At 39.0% G+C, this 12,898-nt stretch overlaps 1 protein-coding gene across 1 annotated transcript in view; it reads left to right on the top strand.

Annotated features, from left to right (window-relative positions):
- Positions 1-12,898, top strand: part of NBAS (NBAS subunit of NRZ tethering complex) — a 189,876-nt gene that overhangs the window by 121,045 nt on the left and 55,933 nt on the right. Inside the window, exons 42-44 of the mRNA XM_086631399.1 lie at positions 2,093-2,203; positions 7,681-7,931; positions 9,736-10,070. Coding sequence (XP_086487525.1) covers positions 2,093-2,203; positions 7,681-7,931; positions 9,736-10,070 — 697 coding nt within the window. The remainder of the gene's footprint in view (positions 1-2,092; positions 2,204-7,680; positions 7,932-9,735; positions 10,071-12,898) is intronic.

Raw genomic sequence — 12,898 nt, 5'->3', positions numbered from 1 at the left:
TGGTGCTTCTTAATGGTGAAAAATAGAATAGAGCATCTGCCTCTAAAGATTAGATGACTCTTAATGAGTATTCTTGAAAAAGTTTAGATCATCATCCTCTTGTACATCATTGCTGGCTGGGTTAAAAACAGTTCTGTTTGTATTGAAGTATTGAGTCTAGTTTTGAGAGGTTGGGTGCAGGAAGCCTTGCTGTGCTGGAAAATCAGGAAAGGTGTTGCAGCCATTGGAACAGAAGGGACAGGATAGTGTGTTGTTTTGGGGTTTTTTTTGTAGTTTTTTGGTTTTCCTCCTTCTTAAATGTATTTCAATAAATATTGTTATTTATTTATAAATCTGTTTCTTTTTGGTTTAAAGCTTGTGCTCTGCCTCCTTAAATTTAAATACGTTGTTCAGTGTAAAAAGCCTAATATTTTTCAGGGTTTGTTACTAAGAGTCATTTCAAGAGGGTTGTACGTGGGTTTTCTTGTGGTTTATTTTGTTTTGGTTTTTTCTTTGTGGTTTGGTTTGGTTTTGGTTTTAACTATTAGGGCAATAGTTATAATGCAAAGGCTATTCTGATAGCTGGTTGTGAAGATTTTTCAGCGTTATGTTCTTTCTTGGCATTTTGCTTTTCTACTCTGTATCCTAGATCTTATTTTAATTCTGCAATATCTGCAGCAACTATCACAGTGGAATGTAACGATACGTCAGATTGAGTGTCTAAAAATCAGAATTAAGGTGTATAGAAGTGTCAACTGTTCACAAGGGGCGGAGAGAAAATCATAAACAGCTGTGAGCTTTGTTTAGCATAGATCAACATATGGAATAGATCTATGTTTGTAAATGACAAAAAAAGAACTGAGAGGATTTGATCTCTAATCTGGGAAGGGAGAAATGTTCTGCTTTCCTTTTATTGCCACATGTGGATGATGATTACAGTATAGAAAATGTTGTACTAAAAGTTATTGTTGCTCTGGAAAGTCTCTGCCCCACTCCCCAGTATTACAGAAAACAATGTAGTGAGCTGAAGGAAGATGTTAAGCATAATACGCTAAAGTCACTCATGTTTATGGAGTAAACTCTTTTTAACATGAGTTTGTAGAAGAGTGATGTTACTGTAATTTTGTGAAGTAATTTACTGATAGTCTCAATGTAGCAGTTCATGTTGTTTAAAGCTTTTTTCCTTAGTCCCACGTGACTTTTTAATTAAAGAATCTAAAACAATGGGGTCAGCAGTATTCACATTAAATACATTTTTTAAAATATTGTTCATGACAGGTCTATTAGGATTCAATTATAATCAGATAGTATTTTTCTTGAAATTGTCCTGAAAGAAACGCTAAAACCAAGCCTCAACAAATCCAGCATGAGCCTTAATAGTTTTGTATTGCTGCTATACCACCATAAAACCAAAACCCACCAGTGTCTATTTGAGCCGTACTGGCTTTAGCAGATTAGTAAACATTAACATGAAGTTAACTTCATGCTTTCATTACTCAACAGATTCTACATTTGTTGTTGTGTTAAAGAGATATGCAGTAATAAAAAAAACAGCTTTTAATATTTCATGGACATTTATAGAGTGGAGCTGGACATTTTCACACTTTCTTTAGTCTGCAAACACTAAGAGCGTTTCTGCCTATGAAGTTCTAAGACGACCTTTGAGGACCTACATACCAGTGGTGCTAAAACACTGAAGGTGTTGCAACTAAATCAAATAAATGCCATGACACGACATCCTTTATTGCTTTGTGATTGAAATGAGATGAAAACTGAGGTTTTTGCTTTAGCACAAAGGTTAAGCAGAAACTGTCATTGAGAACCACAGTGTTATGTGGAGTAGATGCCATTCTTTGGAGTAACTCTGTAGTTTGATTTCTTTCCACCCTGCCCTGCTCCTTTCCCCTCTCCCCCCCCTAAATGAAGGGTTGAATGTAAGCAAATACAAGAACACACACTTCATGTATTTTTATCTAACTGATTCTAGTTTCTTGGTTTATGAAAAAAAAAATTAAATCATTACTTTTCTAGTATAAATATTTGTGTTCATGTCATGTCTCTAGGGGCTTAGTGTAACTTTTCCTTATTTTCTTTCATGTGTCTCCTCTGTAAGAACACTTGAAGAAAACGTTTACAGGATTGCTGTTTCTTTGGCTCAGCGATACAATGTTCCACTTTGGGAAGTTTATATGACCCATCTGGAATTTTTATTCACGGACAGTGGGTAAGTTCTCCTCTGCAAATACACATAGGATTCTGTTACACAGAAATGTGTGTTAACGTATCAGGGAATTTAAATAAATTGGAGGGTAAGTAGAGTTTGTTTTGTCGTTTCATATTTTTTGCGTTGTGATAGTTTAGGAATTTTTATCTTTTCCACGTGACACTTTTGTAACCAGCCATGAAAATAGGTGTTACAAGCAAGGATAAAAATCTATACGCATTTTATTGTTCTTGTAAGTATCTCAGGACTTTGTTTTAGTGTTTAGTTTTCCACGGCTTTGAACACTTAATACTCTCTTCCAATACCAACTTATCTTGTAGTTTTTTTTACAGTCACTTGGAATATGTCCTGTACCTTGATAGTTTTTATATAATTATTTATTTTATAAAAGTGTTTTGCTATTCGTTGATCTTTCTTTTACATAATAGCAAAGGAAATACATCTATTGGAGCTTCCCATTCACATTATTCATCTCTTCATCTCAGTTTCATTTTTTTGTAGAAAGATTATTGTTACAAGATTATAGCAGGCGAGACCTGGCATTGGTGGGAGGTGTGAGGGAAAGGATGCCATCCAGAGGGACCTTGGCAGGCTGGAGAGCTTGACCTGTATGAACCTTGCGAAGTTCAACAAGGCCAAGTGCAAAGTCCTGCACGTGGGTCAGAGCAATCTCACGCAGAAATACAGGGTGGGCAAAGAATGGATTGAGAGCAGCCCTGAGGAAAAGGATTTGGGAGTGCTGGTCGATGAGATGCTCAACATGAGCTGGCAATGCGCACTGGCAGCCCAGAAAGCCAACCGTATCCTGGGCTGCATCAAAAGGAGCGTGGCCAGCAGGTTGAGGGAAGTGATTCTGCCCCTCTACTCAGCTCTCATGAGACCCCACCTGGAATACTGTGTTCAGCTCTGGAGTTCCCAACATAAGAAGGTGTTATGGTTTGAAGTGGGAGGGGAGGTCCGGGTGGCAGAAGCTGCCCATCAGACCGGACTCCTGTCCCCCTCGGGGCTTGAGCCAATCGGCGCCTCTGCGAATTGCCCTATTTACGTCGGACAAAGGAACCGGAAAGGTGTGCCTTTGCCCAGGAGCAAGGAGACGGGAGGGGGGGCACGGCCCCCGCTCCCGGCTCCCAGCCGGGCCGGCGGCCCGGGCCGGCCCGGGCCCGCTCCGTCGAGGATGGCGGCGGCGGAGCCGCTTGGGGAACTCGGGGAGAGCCCCGCTGCCGGGGCGCCCACCGGGCCGAGTTCACCCAGACAGGACTGAAATCTAAGAGAAACGGCCACACAGATAAGAGGTCAGTGAAGATGGAACGGAACAACGAGTGCCGCGGCTGAGTCCCCCTTGCCAGCAGGCCCTTTGCAAACAAGTCCTCGGTGGAGCAAGCAGAGACCCACTCGCAACCAGTGGATGACCCACGTCGGGAAGAGATGCCTGAGCCTGAGGCTATTGTGAATCATGGGCACAGGTAGAGACACATTTTACGCATTTTACGCATTCAGAGTCTGTACGGAGATGCATTTAAGGTCGACATGACGACCCACGCCGGAGCACATTTAAAGTTTATTGATGACCCACGCCAGAGCGAGTGGCTGCGGCTCCTTAAAAGCCCAGGACTGGTAAAGCCCGCACTTGGGGCAAATCCGATGGGGTAAGGATTTGCCCCCCAGCGGGCAGGATTCACGCTTTCGCCGTGAGTAGGGGATCCACTGGAGCAAGGGACAATGGTGTAAGGACTCCTTTTCCTTTAAGAGAAGCGGCAGTAACAACTTGGAATGAACTGACCTGCACTCCCCCATTCCCTGCCCCCCTGCGCCGCTGGGGGGAGGAGGTAGAGCCGGGAAGAAGAGGCAAAGAGGGGGGGAGTGGTGTTGTTTTTAAGACCTGGCCTTGTTTTCTTGTTATTCTCTTAAGTAACCGTTTTTGTGTGCTTTTCTCTTTCTAGGTAGCTGTTAATAAATAGTTTTGCATTAAGAAAAAAGCCTCTTTTGCCCGGGACCGTGGTTGGTGGGTGCTCCTCTGTTCCTGTCTCGATCCTCAGCTCTTTTATTACATTTTTCTCTCCTCTCCATTTTACTGGACTGGGAGAGCTGCGTGGGTTTGGTTGCCGGACTCAGCCTAACCCACGACAGAAGGACATGGAGCTACTGGAGCAAGTCCAGGGGAGGGCCACAAAGATGATTCGAGGGCTGGAGCACCTCTGCATTGAAGACAGGCTGAGAGAGTTGGGGCTGTTCAGCCTGGAGAAGAGAAGGCTCCAGAGTGATCTTATAGCTGCCTTCCAGTACTTAAAGGGGGCCTACAGGAAAGCTGGAGAGGGACTTTTTACAAAGGCGTGCAGTGATAGGACAAGGGGCAACGGATTTAAACTGAAAGAGGGTAGATTTAGATGAGATATAAGGAAGAAAATTTTTACATTGAGGGTGGTGAGGTACTGGAACAGGTTGCCCAGAGAAGTTGTGGATGCCTCATCCCTGGAAGTGTTCAAGGCCAGGTTGGATGAGGCTTTGGGCAACCTGGTGTAATGGAGGGTTTCCCTGCCTATGGTGGGGGTTGGAACTAGATGATCTTTGAGATCCCTTCCAACCCAAACCATTCTATGATTGTATGAATGCTTTTCTTTTCTATTCCAGAGTTGGTTCTAGGGCTTCTTTTTTTGAAAAAAGAAACAAAAAAACAAACAAACAAACAAAACAAAAAAGACCACAAACAAACTTGGACATCTTGTCAGTCAGACAAGAACTTTTTGCCCACTGGAAGGTGAATAAACCCATTCGATGATCGGCAAAGCTACTTGCCTGAATAGTGCATTTAGATGACAGTGATGTGGAGCCTCCTGTGTAATACAGCAGCTCTTAGCTACTGTTCTGACATACATGATCAAATTAGTCTAATTTGTTTCAAATTTTAAATTGTGAAAGCAGCTTTAGCTTGCAGCAGTATTTGTACCTCTCTTAACATTAACTATTAATTAAAAAGCATTACTATGTTTTATAAAACATGAAGCTTAAAAAAACCCAAAGCCTGATTGATGTTAGTGCAAGATCTGAGAAGATGAAATAACATTTCTGAGATTTTCTTTGCTTCCTCCGGAATACAGAGAAGTCGTACCCTCAAAATTTTGAGGCTGCTAAATTATTTAGTGCTTTAAACAAAATAGACAGTCAGAGTATAAACATGGCAACACTGGGGTGAATGTGAAAGAGCCAGCTGACTTCTCTGGGACTAGAATATTACCTAAGGTATTTTGCAACATTTTTCTATCATTTTCTTTGTTCTTGTCCTCCATGAGTTAGTATTCATGGAATTCTGAAATCACTGAAGTACAAAGTAACAACCTATTCCCTGATGAAATTCGAAAAAGTCTTGAAAATTGATGTATAATAGCATAATATGCTGCTGAGCATGTTTTTGTTGTATCATAATCTCATTTTAAAGTTGATTGACAGCATATGGCCATTACAGTGTATTTTAGTCTTGGGATTATGTCATTAATAATGCATGCCTCATTATGCATTCATTTGGAACGGAAAAGAAGTTTATTCTAAGACTTAATCGGTTTAACCAAATGTGTAGTATTTCTGTAAGCCACTTTATGTAGGGAGAAGCTCAAAAGAAGCACTTCTTTAGTCTGTATTAACTATTTCTTTGATTACTTTATGACAAATAAACATCATGTTTTTCTGTTATGCCGTGATTTTGAGTCTGATGAAAATGGTTTAGAATTATTTTTTTTATTCAGTGGAAATGTAATTGTTTCTTTTGAAGAATAGGATCAAATTTGATTACCAAAAATCTAGAAAATACCTTTTATTATTTCAGTCACAGGAAATGTTATGCTTACCCCTCACAGAATCTATTATTCCAGAATCTTTCTGAACAAACCCTTCCACCTTCCCCACTCCTGCACCCCAAAAACACACAGTAAACCTCTGTAGTACCTCAGTATAATTTAATGTCCATCTAGCCTTTAGTTTGAATTTTAGGTGTGGACAGAAAAATATATTTGGATCACACTCTTGAAATAATTCAATCCAAACTGTCTGTTTTGTTTTATATAAAAAGTGAATGATGCTTTATTTCCATTAGTATCATTCTTATTTTCATTCTTATAGTAGGACACAACAAATAACAAGGATTTAGAAATTTAAAATAATGCTTACAAGGTTAACAACCTAACTGAGATAGGTTCTAGATGTAAAAATAACTCAAAATAACTTACTCTCCCTTAGAAATCAGAGATTGATTTTAAACTGAGAGAAGGTTGTGTTTGTGGTATTTGCTACAAGAAAGTAATCTTTAGGAATGAAACTGAGACATATTTTCTTTGGATATCAAAGAGAAACACTAACTTATGTATGGTATTTATACTTAGGAGAAATTAATGTTGAAATTCTCATTTAATTAATTTTAAAAGTTTAAAGAATTCAAATGGGATTAGAAGGCATCAGATTTCCAAGTGAAACATACTACCTAACATGGCGTATGATTAGACTCTGGGGAGAGTGGGGCTGTTCAGCCTGGAGAAGGCTCCAGGGTGATCTTATTGCAGCCTTCCAGTACTTAAAGGGGGCCTACAGGAAAGCTGTAGAGGGACTTTTTAGAAGGGCATGAAATGGTAAGACAAGCGGCAATGGCTTTAAACTGAAACAGGGTAGATTTAGATTGGATATAAGGAATAAATTCTTCACTCTGAGGGTGGTGAGGCAGTGGAACAGGTTGCCCAGAGAAGTTGTGGCTGCCCCATCCCTGGAAGTGTTCAAGGCCGGGTTGGATGAGGGTTTGAGCAACCTGGTGTAGTGGAGGGTGTCCCTGCCCATGGCAGGGGGGTTGGAACTAGATGATTTTTGAGGTCCCTTCCAACCCAAACCATTGATGATTCTATGATATACTGGGAGAACTTCTAATTGGGCAATAGGCTTTTCTAGAATTTCTCAACCACAATTTTTTTTTTTTAAAAAGTCTTCCCTTACATATACTCTGGACATATGTCTACTTTTACTTATAGCTATAATTAGAAACGTGAAATGCTGTTTTGAATCCACTTCAGTATTCATGACTCTTAATTCATGTCCAAGTGAACAGATAACAAGATCAGGAAATACAAGAGCTCCTTAGCTTATGTTTATGGAGGATAACAGTTACCTGAATACTTACGAAAGAGTGTTTACTCTTTCAAAACGTCTTAGAAAGTTGAACATTACTGCTTAAATAGAGGAAAGTATTGTCCTGTCTCCCAAGTGTGACAGGTTGCCCAGAGAAGTTGTAGATGCCTCATCTCTGGAAGTGTTCAAGGTCAGGTTGGATGAGGCTTTGGGCAACCTGGTGTAGTGGAAGGTTTCCCTGCCCATGGCAGGGGGGTTGGAACTAGATGATCTTTGAGGTCCCTTCCAACCCTAACCATTCTGTGATTCTATGATAACTGAAGAGTTTCATAGCATGCCCAGACCTTTAATAACGCCAAAACTCTTTCTAAATGCAGATTGTCAACACAGGAAATAGAAGAAAGAGCACAAACTCTTGGTCTTTTTGAAACTTTGAAAAACAGTCCTGAAACCTTACATGAACACATGGTTAAATATGTTTACCCAAGTATTGAAGGTAGAGATCACCAGCGATTGCTTTATTATTTTACGCTCCTTGAAAGCTGTGGTTGCTCAGAAGTGGGGAAGCATGCTGTTAAACCTGAAACTCACATCCGGCTCCTCAAAAAATTCAAAGCAGTTGCACCAGGTAGGAGAGTTCCTGTTTCTTTTGTTCATAGCTGTGTTTATTGTTCTGTAATGTGAGTGTTGACATGGTTATGTTTATCTAGTTCATACTCTCCAGGTAGTGTTTTTTTCAATGAGCATTTCAGATGAATGCAAGTAATTTAGTAGGTCAGTCACAGTTCATAGAAGTAAGTTCCTTCTCTTTGTATTACTGGAAATTTAGTTTACTCTGTCATAGCAAACAAAAAGTATTTAAGAACAGATTTCTGTTGGTGATGCAAGTTAAAATTACTGGCAGTGGTTCATAGTGTATTTTTCAAGAAAAAATACAGACCTCCTAGAGCATAATTTTTAACACTGCAAGTTTGACATGAGTATTCTCAAAGAACTTAAGACAGTTTACCTTTCAAAAGTCTGAATTACATAATGTATCAGAAGCTTTAAACATTTTGCTTGTTTTTTGTTTTAAAGAGAGTAATTTTATTTTGTGTTTTTTCCTTGATATTACCTTTTGATTTTGCAGAATTACATTATTTGTCCTCCTATGTTAGCGGACAATGCCTATAAAAATGATCTGCTGGAAAGCACTCTGAAATTTTGAACAAGTTTCAATTTGCTTGTTAGTCAAATATTAGCAGTATCTTGAATTTCATTTCAATAACTCCAATTCCAGTTTCAGAATGAAAAATACACACTGTATGGGATTACCTGCTGTGGAGATGAATTAATTGTTCAATATTGGAACCTCATGTGTATCAGCCACTAACTTTGCTGCACAATTTGGGGAGATTGTGGATATGAATTTATGTATTGCAAGAAGAAAAAAAGGCAGTAGTTTTTTTGAGGGATGGTATTGCCTTCAGTTCTCATTAATGTGTTTAAACACTTGAGTTCTACAGTGCTTGTCAAAGAAAAATCTGTCAAGTTACTGTTGGCCTTTAAATTTATTTTAAATGTTGCTCAGAAAAAAAGTCCTAGGACCATACGTCAAACATAAAGTCGTCACTTTGTACAACCAAAAATAAAATCTATTGTATTACACCCTTAATAATTAAGTTCTCAGTGTTCAGCATAGTTTATCGATAGCAGGCAAGGGACAACGTCAAAGTTTTTGCAGCGGTTACAGGCCCTAAGTATATTAAGAAACACATGGCAATAGAAGTTGGTTGTCTTAGGAATTAGATGCATAGAGAATAAAATAGTATTGTTGCTAGAAATGTTTTGTTATTGCTATAATAATTTACAAGAGTTTTCTTCCTGTAGGAACCAGAGTAGTAACAGGACTCTTGAATTATATAGATATTCATGTAAATGGATCTACGTCCTGTCTCTAGCTGACCTTCCTTTGTTTACTTGTGGTTAGTGCCTTGCATTTTTTGCCAAGATAGGTAGCAAGTACCAATTGTTACATGATCAGAATACAATACGTGGTTTTTGAGTAAGGAAGACTTATGTCTTGAGGTGCATGAGGTTTTCTAGGCTTCAAATTAAAAAAATAGCTGCACGATTCTATATACATTCTCTATTTTTTTTTTCTTCGAGAATCTACTTTTTCAGTTTGTATATGTAATGTTAAAATATGTTCCAGGAATTTGAGACGTTTCACGCACATGAGGTAATCATAAAATCCCAGTGCTACTTGTATACAAATCTGTCTTCCTGCCCAGTCTGTCATTATGTGTGACTCTAAAAGGAGACAGAGTAGAGTCTTTCAGATTCTGAAGATACTGATTTAGTGCTGAGTGTTTTACACATAAATGTAGAATTTGAGTAGACAACTAAAAATAACTCTTATTTTGTTTTCGTCTTTCTCCTTCTGTTAATAGGTCTTAATTACAAAAAGCTAACAGATGAAAATGAAAACCCTCTGGAAACACTGGAGCCCATCCTTACAAGTCAAAATATCTTATCTATTTCCAAACTGGCTCCCAAAATTCCTAAAAAAGATGGCAGCATGCTGTCAGCAAGCTCCATTTATGCTGTCTGGTTACAAAAACTCTTTTGGAATGGTGATCACCATCTCATTAAAAAGATACCAGAAACCGTGGATGAATGGCTACATGCATATGATATGTGTTCAAAGTACTTCGATAGGCTTGATCCAGATGATATTGTCACTTTTATTGATGAAATTACCTTTTCTTCAAAAGCTGTCACAAAGGTAAGCAGATATATTTGAAGAATTTCAGGCCTCAGGTGAGGCACAGTTGAATATAGTATCAAGGAGAAAGTCTCAGCAAATTGTTACGTTTTTCATTTCACAGTTTTTAAAGATAAATTCATAAACCTACCTTACTCTGCCTATCTCTTATTCTTATGACTGCTAGTAAAAAAAAAAAAAAAAGATTTTTATTCAGTTAGAGGAGTTATATTTGTGGATAAGAGAGTTCTTGATGGAACCCCTAAGTCTCTGTATTCTGGTTCAGCAAAGAATAAGATATTCTTCTTGTGTATTTGTTTATTTTACTTGTACTCATCTGAAAATTCATTGTGCCGCAGGCTTGTGTTTAGTACCAGGCGTTTGCATTCTCAATAGGATGCTTCACAGAGAAGTGTTCTGGGCCAATGCATATGGTTTCTAGGCACTGTAATAATATAAATGATAAACTCTGTCATAATCTCCATCTGGCTGAAAGCCTGTTATTGAAAGAACATGCTTTCATGTCCGTAACATACATTACCAGATCTGCAGTTTCTTTTTGCCCAGTGAAACCTACTTACAAGGATATTTCTAATATAAAATTTTACCCATGCTATGTTATATATCTTTACTGCCAAGCACAAAAAAGAAATGAGATTTTTTAGTTATTTCCTTAATAAAAGATCTTGAGATGTCTTCACTAACTTCATCTGAAATTAAAAGATAATAAAGAGGAATGGGTTTTGTGGGGTTTTTTTGTGTCTTTATCTTCTCTATTCTGGACTGTGCTCATTTTCCAGAGGTGTTCATTCACTGCGTTCAATGAGGTAAATTTCAATTTGTTCCCTCATTGGATATTTGGATATACTAGATGATCTTTAAGGTCCCTTCCAACCCAAACCATTCTATGATTCTGCGATATTGTTTCAGTGTTCTCACGATACTAGTATAAATTTATTAGAACCCATCTAACCTGTATCTATACCAGAATTTAGTGGAAAAAATACTTACTATTCACTGAAATCCTGGGAAAATGAAAAACTTTGTCAGCACCATATCTATGCTTTGATCTACCTGTCATACTTTATCACAGTTTATCACTAGTTCCATTAGTTGTCTCTTAGGCCTGTTCAGCAGAACTACTGTCTCGTTTAGGTGTTTTGATCCTTTTTATCACATAGCTTGTACAGAGCGTTTCATGCTTATTGGGTAAGACCGACACTTGTCCTGAGATCTCAATTGCCAGACCTGACCCTGGACTGAGGTAGCCAGGGGATGACTGTTGTCTAATGAGAAGGAAATATATATGATCACGTATATTGCCACTAGTGACTGCTTCAGACTCTTGCTGTTAATGTACCTTGGGCGTTTCAAGATGATTTCTCATTCATTCCAGATGGATGATGCAGGGAGACGATGGATAGCTTCCACTGTGTATCTGTTTCGAAATGCATTGCTTATTTTCCTTTGTTTATTTCTCTTTAGGATTCTAATACAGTTTCTCTACTCTCTTAAGATGAGTAGGAGTAGCAGGAGGGAAATATCAATGGCAGGATTATTGTGGTTGCTGGCCAAGCAGAACTTCGTAGCAGAAGTCTGTTAGCATTTTGGCCATGAAAGATAATCACGAAGTGTTTGAAACAGTTGGTCAAATCAGCTGATTTGGTGTGTCCTCTGCGTTGGGTTTGGGAATGAAGCAGCTGTTTAACCGGCTTGCCACTAGTTTTGCCTCAGGATCCCATCCCATTTCACGTGGAAGCATACAGTGAAAAATTATCATTGTAGAACCTGAAAACTTATTTCTCAGAGATCTCTTTTCTGTAAGTTTGATCTGAAAAATGCTTCATATGTAAAAGCTACCTTTTGGTTTGTACCTTTTAGTTTAAATTTTGTTGTGTTTTGAGGCTGCACTGGTCATGTGATCACTCTTTTAATTCCTAATTCAGCACTTTCTTCCCAGCCCAGTTCTATGGCTAAGTATACTTTATTATAGCAGTTTGCCAGATGCACATTTCTGTATTTCATGGAAATGCTGATATTTAATAGATGTAAAGGACTGCAAAAAAACACGGTCATTATCATGAAAATGATCTGTGCTGTCACCGAGACAGATAAGTTTTCTCATATACAGAAGATTTGTTGAGTTCTTTAAAGTGGACCTTGAGAGGAAGCTTAAAGTGAGACAGCGTAAGTAGGTTTTTTAGGAGTACCAAGTAGTGAATTGGCTCCTTCCCCTTTTACCAGAAAAAAAAAAAACAACAACCTGCTGCACACACACGCCGCCCCTCTCCCACCACCTCAAAATTTCAAGGGGAAGAAGATAAAGGAGAGAGAGAGACGGAGAGGGAGAGAGAGAAAGAGTAGTCCAGGGAGGTGATGAAATGCACTCCATCATTATCCTTGTGGAACAGCACCTCCTTCTAAAAGCCCATCTTGATCAGAAACAATCAAGAAAAGTCTTGAGTGATGAGGGGTAATGGGAGGTAGGTTACCTAGCAGTGTAGGTTACAGGAATTGAACTTCAAGGGTTCTATTGTCACCACGTGGGAACTTAGGAAGCAGACATTAGAATATTTCCCACTATTTCAACATATCGACAGTAGTAAGGAGAGGCAGATGAGGGCCCAGCAAAGCAATAGGAAGCTGCTTCTATGTGCGTGTCCCTTGATGTGGCAGAGAACCTGGGAGCAGAATGTGCAATTGTGCAAAAGGGAATGAAAATGCGGGGATTTAGTGCTGACTTCTGCAACTTCTTGTTCTTACTGAGAAAGACAGGAAGGTGCTGGGCTTCGATGGGGCCCTCTTCTTCACCCGTCCCCTTCCACTAGCTCTGCTTTTTAACTTTCTGG

This window comes from Tauraco erythrolophus, chromosome 2, assembly GCF_009769465.1.
Source record: "Tauraco erythrolophus isolate bTauEry1 chromosome 2, bTauEry1.pri, whole genome shotgun sequence".
NCBI classification, from domain to species: Eukaryota; Metazoa; Chordata; class Aves; order Musophagiformes; family Musophagidae; genus Tauraco; species Tauraco erythrolophus.
Note: the sequence above shows the minus strand (reverse complement) of the source record. Positions and strands in the feature narration are given on the sequence as shown.